At 41.2% G+C, this 12,517-nt stretch overlaps 1 protein-coding gene across 2 annotated transcripts in view; it reads right to left on the reverse strand.

The window, feature by feature from the left end:
• RPGR (retinitis pigmentosa GTPase regulator) overlaps window positions 1-12,517 on the reverse strand; it is a 131,952-nt gene that overhangs the window by 111,770 nt on the left and 7,665 nt on the right. For both annotated transcript variants that reach the window (XM_088451688.1, XM_088451689.1), the window contains exon 2: window positions 2,622-2,747. In XM_088451688.1, the coding sequence (XP_088307814.1) occupies window positions 2,622-2,747 (126 nt within the window). The remainder of the gene's footprint in view (window positions 1-2,621; window positions 2,748-12,517) is intronic.

The raw sequence follows: 12,517 nt of genomic DNA on the forward strand, positions 1-12,517 counted from the left end.
TCATGCAAATAACATAAAATCTATTTTTTGTCATAGAGATAGATGAACGAAGGACTGAATTTTGACAAAACATAAGGTCATCTTATACACACACATTCCGCAGCATATATCCTAACACACTGCACTGCTCCATGCTCCTTCCTCACTATCTACCTCATCTGTGTCGCCCCTGTCTGTCTGCCCCTCCCCTTTAGAATGTAAGCTCTCACGAGCAGGGCCCTCGTCCCTCATGTACTTCTCCTCCCCCTACTTTTACTATCATTTACTCCTAAGTCCCCAATTGGTACCTAACACTTGGTTGCTGATGCCCTGCTGCTTGTGTTATGCAACTATGTTTATAAACCATGTCCTTGTCCTGCGTTGTTTTGTATTACTATTACTGTTTTTCTTGTGTGCTCATTTATGTACTGTGTAAGGCGCTGCGGAACCTTTGTGGCGCCATATAAATAAAGAATAATAATAATGGTGGTGACAGATCCTGAAAATTTATCTCCAATTGCCTTTTTAGGAAGAAAATTACCCCCTCACCCATTTGTTTACATTGCTTTTTTTTCCCACCATACTGAGCAAAGCATATTTAGGAGAGTTTTGGTTATGGTACAAATGTGTCCTAATACACTTAGGGGTATATTTACTAAAGTGAGAGTTTTTAGAAGTGGAGATGTTGCCCATAGCAACCAATCAGATTCTATTTAACATTTAACTAGCACCTACTAGAAGATAATAGCTAGAATCTGATTGGTTGCTATGGGCAACATCTCCACTTCTAAAAACTCTCACTTCAGTATATATACCCCCTAGCCTCCGTACGCCATGCAGTGTGAGGCGCCTGGCATGAGTGAGCTGTGCAGAGTGGTGTAGTGCCTTTTTTGCTCGTATTCAGACTCAGTCGCACATAGAAATACAAGTGTCGCATATCAAATTAATCAGTGGAGTCTCATAAAACGGTTTTGTCGCACCACTTTGCAACTAAGACACACATTTGAACAAAAAACACGCTCGGCGCAAGCAGAGTCGCACGTGACTTGGTGCACCGAGAAGGGCTGTTTGACACGACTGCGGCAATAGTGTATGAGGGGACATCTCTACCATGAATTAGGTCAACTTTAAGCTTTTACTGGTTTGACTAAATTGAAGGGGAAATCCACAAACTGCAGCAAACAACATCCCAGCATGATCACAGCCATTAAGAGAAATTGTTAGACTGCCTTGTTGCTTATAATCATGGTTAGCATAGATACAAGAGTAATGTTGCTGGTATAAACAAAAGATAAAATATCTGGGAGTGTAAATTACTTCCCTTTATGAGCACTTATACAATGAAAACTTTTCCCACGTAACAGCTAAACTTAAGTCAGACCTTCTCTCATGGGAGAAAAGTAATTATCTCGTACTGGGTAGGTTAATTGCTCTTAAAAGGAGCCTAGTTCCAAAGCTATTACAGATTTTTAAAACCCTCCTGGTGACAGTCCCAAATGTGGTCTTCAAGTTTCCTATGGAGTGACAAGCCACCAATAACATCTTTCTCCATACTCAAGAAGCCAAGAAACAGAGGTGGCCAGGGATTCCTGATCTAAAACTCTATTATCTAGCCTCATATCTAAGCCATATAGTTACCACCTTTGCTCAAGAGGATACAAAGGCACAAACAATGGACCAGCGAGCAGGGATGGAAGTTGAATCAGTTTAATTATCTGTGGGTGGTCAAATTAATCATCTTTCACTAGGTTCTTGATAAACAGACTAGCGCACATGTGTTTAAAACTCTACGTCCCAAGTGTTTGATTTCAATGTTGACGCGCTCTGGTGATTCCATATTAAAGTGGCAAGGTTTGGATGTGTTCCTTTAAAAGACAAGATCAATGCTAATCACTACTTATTGGTACTAAGTGATCATCTTGCCAAACAGGAGGAATATCGTACAGATTGAATAAGTCCTCAAAGCATGTGCAGTTGTCCACTGGTCTGACTATCATAACACATATATTAGCCATATGTCATGACCTACTCAGTCATTAGATATGAACCCAGCTGTGCATTTCTGGGACATTTTGGAATGATGCCTGAAACAGCAATTTCCACCACAAACCAGGAATCAGCAGGAGGACCTTTTCTTATGTAATAATGGTGTTAATGGCAGCTTATCCAGAGAAAGGGAAAACCTCAATAAAAAGATAGTTCAATTTGTCCTAAAAGAGAAATATAGCTGTCTCTAACTCCAGATAAGCAATCAGATAATGTTCTAGCTCAACGCTCTCATTTTAGTAAACTACTTTCTTGAGTCTACTGTTATCGAGTGTGACAATTGCATAGATTCACTACTCAAACTGTAACACTGTAAAGAAAACTTTGGAAAAGGCTCTTTCTGCAGATCACAAGCATGATTATACAGTCATCAAATTTCCCATTGGACTAACAAGTAAAATGTAAGTATTTTCTCCAAGCAATGATCCAGGCAAGAAAGGAGACGTTCTAAATCTCTGCAAAACGGATTAAAACATTGCAATTAAACTCTTATTATGGCCTGAATCAGCCTAGAAAAAAATTATTCTAATGGAGATAATGGCCATCAGGCGCTAGGCCTCCATATTTAAAAAAAAATGGGAAATGTTTGTACTAACCTGTGACCAAAGCTGTGTGTTCATCTCCGCATGCTATGTGTGCAGGCTTGTCATTTTTTAACCAAAACTTGCTGGGACAGTTGTCTGCAAACTTACTTTTTCCAAATGTAAAAAGTGCTCCAGAATCTATTATAGAAATAAATGAGAAATAATTTAAGATTACTGAACTGTCTGCATATACGGTAGATATGCTGCATGCATTGTTCGTGAAAAGAAAACCACAAACCTAAACCCTTTGTAAAAGTATTTCTGCTGATAGACAAATTCAAGTTTCAGGAAAGAAAGATTCATCACTTCAGCTTCCTGGCAATTCCAAGGGGTAAATTTACTAAAGTGAGAGTTTCTAGAAGTGGAGATGCTGCCCATAGCAAACAATCAGATTCTACACAACATTTAAAAAAGCACCTTCTAGAAGATAATAGCTAGAATCTGATTGGTTGCTATGGGCAACAGCTCCACTTCTAAAACTCTCACTTTACAAATTTACCCCCAAGACTGCGATTTATCCGGAATCTAAAGTGAGTTATATGTCCTTTGCTGAATACATCATTGTGCATATGAAACTATGGGGGTCTATGTACTAAGCCTTGGCAATGGATAAAGCAGATGAAGATAAAGTACCAACCAATCAGCTCCTGTTATGTTACAGGCTGTTTGAAAAATGACAGTTAGGAGCTGATAGGTTGGTACTTTGTCCATATCCAAAAATTTGTACATAGACCCGTAACTTAGGATTCTACACTGTACACATGGGTCCCTGAATACCTGCACGGATAGTACTTAATATATAATCTTACATGCACTGTAAACAGATAAAGGTCTATGAACAAAAATCAAGATGTGATCACTATTTGCTCTGACATTTCTTAAAATATTTTATTGAATGCAACGTTTTATACTAAGGGGCATATGTATCAAAGCTCGATGTGAGACAAAATTGTGAGATATACATCACCAACCAATCAGCTCCAAACTATCATTTCTTCAACACAGCCTGCAAAATGTAAGATGTAAGTTAGAAGCTGATTGGTTGATATATATATATATATATATATATATATATATATAATATAATCTCCCAATTTTATCTCACATCAAGCTTTGATACATATGCCCCTAAATGTTGTTACCGCAGTTGCCTGGGTTTTTCTTTACTCCCTCTCGATCTTTAACGCCTCCCTCTTTCTGTTTCTCCTCCTCTCCCGCCCGTCAACTGTCAATTTCTATTAACAGTACTTTATTATATAGATTATTCTTAGAATTAACTTTTTTCTTTCATCTTTACTTTTGTACTTCTTGGGGCATCCTAACCTTTATTCGCCTACAGTATTTTTCTTTCTGCATGCCTTTTTCCTTTGTTCTTATTAGTTATATTATTATCAATTTCTTGTGGGATTCTCTTGTTGCTATTCAGAGGCCTGATTTCATCCTGTATATAGTCAGAAGTGCTCTTCATAACTACTGCATTCATTTTGCATTTCATAGATAACTATAGTCGGCTGACCAAATTAGCTACATCTATCGATGGGGTGAGAGGTCAGATAGGTCAGGTCATACACAAACGGACAAAATGGTACAAAGTCAGCAAGCAAACAAAATTGAGGTGAATAACAAGCATAAATTCAACACAAGCAGCACAGAACAATGGTCAGGAACAAAGCAAGCTTTGGCAACACTAAAGGCAAGAGCACCCAGGTTAGGAAACATGAGCACATAAATGTTCAGGCCTGAGATAATATAGATGCAGAGTGTCCAGTGAAATTCACTGCACCAAAGGTGGGAGGACAGTCAGCAGCACATAACTCGCATGAGAAGAAGAAAGCAATTGGATGTACTGTATGTGCACCTAAGAAGAGGCTAGTCAGGTGAGCATCATACAGTCTTCCCCTGTGCATCACAAGAATGGGCAGGACCAGAAGCCTTATCTTGAGGATTCTTAGGCCATTTTTTGCGGCAGTTTCTTGTTATGTGTTCTGTATGTACATGTTTATTCTTCTTCGGAAACCAATATCTTTTTCTCTCTCACACTCAGGCTGATCACCTAACAGAATATGGTGCATAAGAATGGGTTTGTATCCTTTCAATCTCTAAGCAAAAGGCATTACATTTAGTAAGGATTCTGAGAGGTATAATTACTAAAGTGCTGGTTGTTAGAAGCAGAGATGTTGCCCATAGCAACCAGATTCTAGCTACTATCTTCTAGAAGGTGCTAGATAAATGTTAAGTAGAATCTGATTGGTTGCTATGGGCAACATCTCCACAAGTAAAAAACAGCACTTTAGTAAATATACCCCTGAGTGTGAAGAGTAATTCAAGACTAAATGTAATAGCATTTATTACTTCAAGGATTTTGAATAGACAGATGAATTAAGAATCAAATTAGATGAGAGGACATAAAGCTGAATGAGTTTTATTGACAACCAAACTTTGCTATGTAGTCTAAACCTAGATTGCTGTCTGTGAAGACTATTGGCCAGCTGCTTTAGGTTTGATGTGAACTGCACTGCACATGACTTTCAGCAAGTGCTACAGGAGGCAAGCAATCCAGCATATTCTTATCAAATGTAGTTTTTTTTTTTATAATGGATAAAATTTATATGACTAAAATGAAACTTAAAATGTTAATATAATATTACATATAATTCCTCTTATGACAGTCATTCATTTTGGAATTCATTTCATCAGAAAAATAAAAGATCTGTGGGTCTAAGTATTCATAATTGCGGCACTGCCACGATTAGAATAGCAGTCTGTATAATCACTGACATTTTTATTTTGAAGTAAATATACTGGTACTCAGGGCTGCCGAGAGCTGCGTTGGGCCTGGGTGAAGGGGGCGTGGCCTAATCACAGGAGATGTGACCACGTCCCCTTATGCGTGCTGGGGAGGGTGGCGCTGTGACCCCCCTCAGCCCAGCGAATATCCAGGGGGGGGGGTACGATCAGGATGATCGCTCCCCCCCACAGGCAGAGTACACTGCTGTGTGCTGGGTCCCTCCAGCAAGCCCGGGTAATTAGTACCCGCTCCCCTCTCTCGGCGCCCCTGTATGTACTAAATGTAACTTACAGGGACAATGTTTGTGAGAACCGCTGTCCCTGCAAGTTACATCCCGGCCACATCGGGGGAATCTTTCACATCTTTGAAAGACTCCCGAGAATCTGACATTGGGCATGTGCACATTGTCACTTTCTGGAGCAGGACAGAGGCTGCGGGAGAGGGATCCCTCTCCTGCGAAAAAGCAAAGGGGTTTACACCATTTGAGGATCAGACCAAAATCCCCATTGATTATAATAGGGTCTGCAGAACTAATTAGCCTTTTTCAGGAGAATTCTGTGAAATCTCCAGCATTAGGTTATTAATGAATAGCAACAACACATACAATTATGCACAAACTGCATGATTTGGTTTCCTTTAGTTAAACATTGATTTACAGGTTCACGCAACTATTAACTAAAGTTTACTAGGATGACCTGAATAAACTGAAAAACTGACAGGATAAATCTTGTGAGAACGTTGCTTGCAATTCACTTGATGAACACACCTAAAATGAAAAGTAGTTGGTGTCTTTTATGCAACACTTTAAAACTAGTTGGTTTTATGTAGGATAAAATATATTGGTATTATTTGTAACAAGTAATTGTCCAAGGGAAAAATAGGTTTTTAAATATTAATTTCATGGCACCATTTAACAGAGCTGCTCAAACTCAATTTTACTTGTTTGGATGGGATATACTGTAAATATTCAAACAACAAACAGAAACCTCTGAAGGTAATTGTAAAATGTATGCCCAATATAAGTTATCTGACTTATCCGCCAGATACTAACGGATAAGCCAGATAATTGTACAGTGTATTTGCACGATCGACCACAAATGATCCATCTGTCGGACATGCCAAATCATCCGGCAGGGCCGAAAAATCAGATGATTTGTGAGCTGCTAATCGACCACATTGGTCATTGGGCACGATTCTATTCAACGCGATGTAAATAGGGTGTTTAGGCGCGATAACGGGCATTCCCCGACCTAACTTCCCGGCGCGAGGCTGTTTTCCAGGCGCGAAGGGCAGAAAACAGCCTCGCGCCGGGACTTTTGTCGGATTTCTTCTCTCATCCCCGGAGGGATGAGAGAAGAAATCATTAGTCGGACTTGGCAGCGCGGTGTATTGAATAGCTCCGGGAGCTCACTCCCGGAGCTATTTACATCGCGTTGAATAGAATCGTGCCCAATGTATGTGCTGCCCTGGTCCGAGCGACCAACATTTTCCACATTCCTTCACAGGGGGTAACGGTAAATGTTTCTTCCCCAGGGGAGGAAGACAGATATTGTGGCCCATAAACTTTGACATAGGTTGGGTATGGGATCCCAGTGGTCGGGATGCCGGTGGTCAGAATACCGACAGTAACATCCCGACAGTCAGAATCCTGATGCCTGACCGTAAGTAGTCTAACCCTAATGTGTTTTGTTGGATTCATTATCACAGACAGGGATGAATTGAACAAATTAAATTATTTAGATAAGTAATCTGTCCAGTTTGAAGTGTCAGATAAAATGTCTGTCAGTCTGACAATGTATGCCCAGCTTTAAGGGGCCTATCCATTAGCAGATAAATTTGAACGATGAACGATTTATTGTTCAGTCATTCAATTTATCTGCTAATGGATAGGCTCTGAACAATAAAAATGCGCACTCCCGCGGCCGACAAATTGGGTCTTTTGTCTTTCCAACATGTTGGTCAATTATCCTTCATCGCTCACAGATATTAGACATATCTGTCGCGGTAAACGACGAACGATTTTTTAATGAAAATGAATAGAAACATTTTTAAAAAATCCACTCCCAGAATGATGTCATGCAATATCGTTCGTCGTTTGCAAAAATCTGTCATGTACATGACAGATATCTGTCACACCAGCCACCAGAATTTTCAAGATAAATCTTTTGTGTTTCAGAAAGATCTGCTAATGGATAGGCCCCATTAGTCGCATTGTCTATGAAAGACAAATTTATCAAATGCATTTTTATAAAAATTTATAAAATGCAATAGTAAAATAGAGCTAGTTGCTTGTATAATAGGATTACCTGACAACTCTAACTCACCACCATTACATCATAACTACCGCATTCATAAACGTTGAATGTTTCTCCTGAAAAATCAACTCAGCTGAAAATGAAAAATGTATTTCTGAACATTAGCAATATAGCACCCTACAGGTCAGTGTTCACCAACCTGAATAGTTTTTCCTGTGATTCCTCCATTTCTGTATTGCAAAGGCAACAATCCACTAAATGATTAAAATGAGCAATTGAAAGATATCGATAATCGTCTGAAAATCATTTGCAGATTGTTTCATAAATTAGTCGTTTAGACATCTATCACCGGGCAAACATGCTGGTCAACCTGACGATAACGTCAGGTTCAGCATGTTTGCAGATGATTGATTGTGTCTACACTGAACGACTGCTCATTCAGTGTAGGTACATCACAGACTGACAAACGACTGCACGATTACAATGTCGTAATCGTGCAGTCTTTTGCCTGTCTTCTAGTGGATAGGCACCTTTGAACCATACACACATCTTTTCTATTCACAGCTTCATAGTGGCAGGGGGTATAAATGGAAGGACCAATAAGAGATGAACTCTCCATAATTGCAGCTTCTTATTGGTCTGCCTGGCTACACAAACCAGCACAGCATCACTCCATGCCCTTATAAAGAAGTCATTGAAGATCCCTCCATGGGAGGAGAGAGGAGAGAGAAGGGAGGAGGGAAGAGGGAGGAAAAGCCTTTTTTTTTTGGTTTTTACTGGTTTTTAACTCTGAACAAAGGACAGACTATAAGGGTAACAGACAACACACACAGCAAATACATCATGGAATTAGGTAAGTCATGAAACAAAATACAAAGGGCGCTGATTAATGGGCACCCAAATGTTGCAATTTTATTGTTTTTGGGTTCTCATTAATTATTGCGCTTGTCTAAAGTCCTGGTTAAGATGCCCAAACTACCATTTGGGTGCCCAAACCACTGACTTGTTGCACATTTGTGCTCACTTCCTAATGAGGGGGAGAGCAGGCGCCGGCGGCTGATCGCGCCCAAACGTAGCAACAATTGAAATGCTCTATCAGGCGCCCGGCACTGACAGCTGCCGGCGCTAACAATTGAATCACCGACATAGAGCGTTGAGCAATGAACCAGCAAGGTAACAAATGAAGGAGGTAAACATGAAGAGTATAACACAAAGAGGGTGATTCAATTGCTTTGGGCACCCCCCGCTGGGCGTCTATACGAGTGGGTGCCTGATGGAGCAATTCAATTGTTGCTCCGTTCGGACGCCTAAAGCCGCGGGGGACACATTTTGTCTCGCACCTCCTGAGGTGCAAGAAGAAAAAAGTGTGCAAAGTCCGTTGTTTGGTCGCCCTAACCACTTCTTTAGATGGGTTTAGCTGCTTTGCGTGACTAAGCTTGGTGCTTTTAGTCGCGTTAAATACTAACGGGCGGCCGAACAGAGAAACAATTTAATTGCTCTGTCGGGGCAGCTATTCGTATAGACGCCCAGCAGGGGGAGCTCCAAACAATTGAATCGCCCCCAGACTGTCAATAACAGATAAACAGACATATGGATAACAAACCAATAGAAAACGTCCATAAGGCACGGAGAGACCAGGGAAAACCCAAAAAGAAAAAAACAAAGAGAGGCAAAAACCAAGACAGCTAAAAATCAGACCGCCAATACGATTTGGGGGATCATTTATACAATATGAGTTCCAAGTCGTAACGTGTAATCAACTCATAAAGCGATGCTGGATATGTGCTGAAAGAACTCTCCAACATCTTAAATAGTTCTTGAGTAGGACTCATTCTGGAGAGATGCCTCCAACCAATCTATATGGAAAAGAAAAAATAACTTTTCCCACAATAAGACTTGGGACGGTGGGAAGGGATGGATCCACATTTGAAGTATGGTTTTCCAACAAGCTGTCGAGACTGCAAGAAGCAATCTACGACCATCCAGAAAAATCATAGTACCATATGGTAAGACGCCAAAAATAGCCCACACCGCTTTTAAAAGGATATTAACCAAAAAGCATTTGTGAACCTCCCAACAATGACCAAAATCATTTAAAAATGGGCAATCCATAAAAATGGAACAAATCAGCCCTAAGGGAGCCACATTTAATACACTTGCAGGAAGACGAAAGGCCCATGTAAAAATGCTTAGATGGGGATAAATAAACCCTATGAAATATTTTCAAAACAATTTCAACATAAATTATTTCAGGCAATAATTTAGAAGTAGTGGTGAGGGCATGGAGTAATGAGTTTACAGAGAGATGGGGTAGGTGATCTCGTCATCAGCTCAGCTCAGTGTGTAGAGGGCTATAGTTCAGTGAGGTCTGTAAAAATGTATAATTAGACAATATAGTCTTAAGGTAGAGAGGGTGGAGGAGAAGGAGTGTGTTTAAGGGGTTTGACCAATCAGAGTTACTAAAAGGACAAGCCACTGAACTGGCATAATGCTGGGCCTGAAGGAACAAAAGGTTAAAAGATGTCAGTCCTGGGTAGACCTCATATAGAGGACTATGTCATTGACTTTTTAGATGGTTTACATAATAACTGACAAACCTTACGAAGACCCATTTTGTGCCAAGAAGTAAAGGGGAATGTGGCTTCACCATCCTGGAAGTTAGGGTTATTGATGAGGGGTAGATGTAGTACAGATAGGCAGTGATGACATTTACATTTATGATGTAGATCATCTATAGAAAATCTATAAATTCCTTACCAAAACCCCTCAGTTTTAATATTTCATACAGAAGGGACCAAGAAACAGTTCTGAGTGTCTTATTGGCATTGAGACTAAGGGGTAAACTTACTCAGTGAGAGTTTTTAGAAGTGAGTTTTAGAAGAGATGTTGCCCATAGCAACCAATCATATTCTACTTAACATTTAACTAGCACCTTCTAGAAGATAATAGCTAGAATCTGATTGGTTGCTATGGGCAACATCTCTTCTAAAACTCACTTCTAAAAACTCTCACTTTAGTAAATTTACCCTTAAGTCACATGTTTAAGGAGGAGGATTGAGAAGAAGAGACAATGACTGTATTTGCTTTCCATATCCCTTTAACGGAGTGCCTTCCCGATACATAGCCAAGTTGGGGTTCAGTCAAGAGAGCAGGGAGAATAGTTTTAAGTCTAGTAGTCATAATTCTGGCCAAAAGCTAAAGTTTAAAAGTGTCATTGGACGATATGAGGCTTCAGACTCAGTGTCCTTTCTAGGCTTCAAAAGTGTAGTAAATTCTGAATTATAGGTAGGGTAATCAGGATAATTCCTATGTAGGTGTGGAAAGAGCTCATGTAAAATAAGGACAAGGGGTCTGATTCACTACGGATTGCTACTGCAGTCGCAGTTGCGATTATGCACGCAGACCTGCTGCGAAAATATGCTGCTTGAAAGCGCAAAGCCAGCATAGAGATGCCCACTACTGCTTTCTCCCAGACCTGAGTATTCATCGGTAGCTTCGAGTAACATTGGCCCCTCGCGCACATACAACAGGTCTGACCTTACTCAGAAATTGCAACTGTAGTCGCACGCAGTGAGTACTCAAGCTGCGTATGCCGTCGCAGTGGCTAATTTATGCACACCCAGGAAATGGCGTTCAAACGGACAGGCACACCAGCGTTTCTACAACCACTCTCCCGTCACCATCCCCCAATAGCTGATGTCCCATCCCTCGATCTGCGATGGCTTTCTATCTGCATAGGTGATTGCAGTGCGAATGCAATGCCAACGCACGCACGCGCACTGCGGTGCATATGCATGCGCAGTACGCACCATCGGCCGATCTGCATACGCTGTTGAGACCCGTGATGAATCAGGCCCAAGGTCCGGTTGAAGGATCTTGTAGTATTCCACTGAGAACCATCAGGGCCAGGGGACTTAAAAGAAAAGAAGAAAGAACCGCCTGTAAAAACGATTTAATGATAACTTCAATGGGAGACTCAGAAACTCAAACAGTTGTCTAGCCTGCTTATAAGCCTGTAAAAGCTTGTCAGTCGAGTTGGAAACATAAGCATTAAAACGAAGGTGTCACAAAACACTCCCAAGTTCCCTGATGCAAGACCAGTTACCTGTCTCTCAGCTCTGGTCCTTGGCACTTCAGTAAACTCTCAGCTCTCCCACGTGCCTCCATTCGCAATGTGGATGCTGCTCTGCATTCCCGCAGCAGTCTCCATGCTCCTGGCATTCACATGCAGCAATTCCCGCAGACGCCTTCCCATGGGCGCCACCATGACAGTCCGTGTCAGGTAACTTCCTCATCACCAATGGGAGACCAGTATTCCACCACCGGATGCCTGTAGACAATCCCTGGAGGACCAGGGTTAATAAAGAATTTTTCTTTGAAATAACCAGTGCCAGTGCAATGTTGTTCACCGTCCTGCTTCCTGAGCTCCTGCAGACAAACCTGTCTATTTGCCTAGAGACTTCTGATGCAGTTTCCATCCAACTGCGCTGCTGGTTCTAGTCCTGTCCTCAAGTATTCTGATCCCATACCGGTCCTCAGCATTCCGGTCTCGTTCTGGTTCTCCAGCATTTCGGTTCCACTCCAGGCCAGAGTATTCCAGTCCCAGTTTGGTCCAGAGCAACTCCGGGTTTCACTTAATCCAGTTCCCATCTGGTTCTAGCCTTGTTGAAGTTACCCAAGCTCTCCTTCATCCTGTCTACCTGCACCTATGTGCAACAATTATCTCCACTCTGGTTCCAACCAAGAGTCTGGCTGTTCCACCAGTGTCTCCAATCGCAAACAGACAGATTTTGGCTACAAGTTACACACAATGCACTCCCTATACATTTCACCATTCCCAAAAGCGGTCCTCAAGGCACACCAAC

This window comes from Taudactylus pleione, unplaced genomic scaffold (genome assembly GCF_031769625.1).
Source record: "Taudactylus pleione unplaced genomic scaffold, aTauple2 ptg000026l, whole genome shotgun sequence".
Taxonomy (NCBI): Eukaryota; Metazoa; Chordata; class Amphibia; order Anura; family Myobatrachidae; genus Taudactylus; species Taudactylus pleione.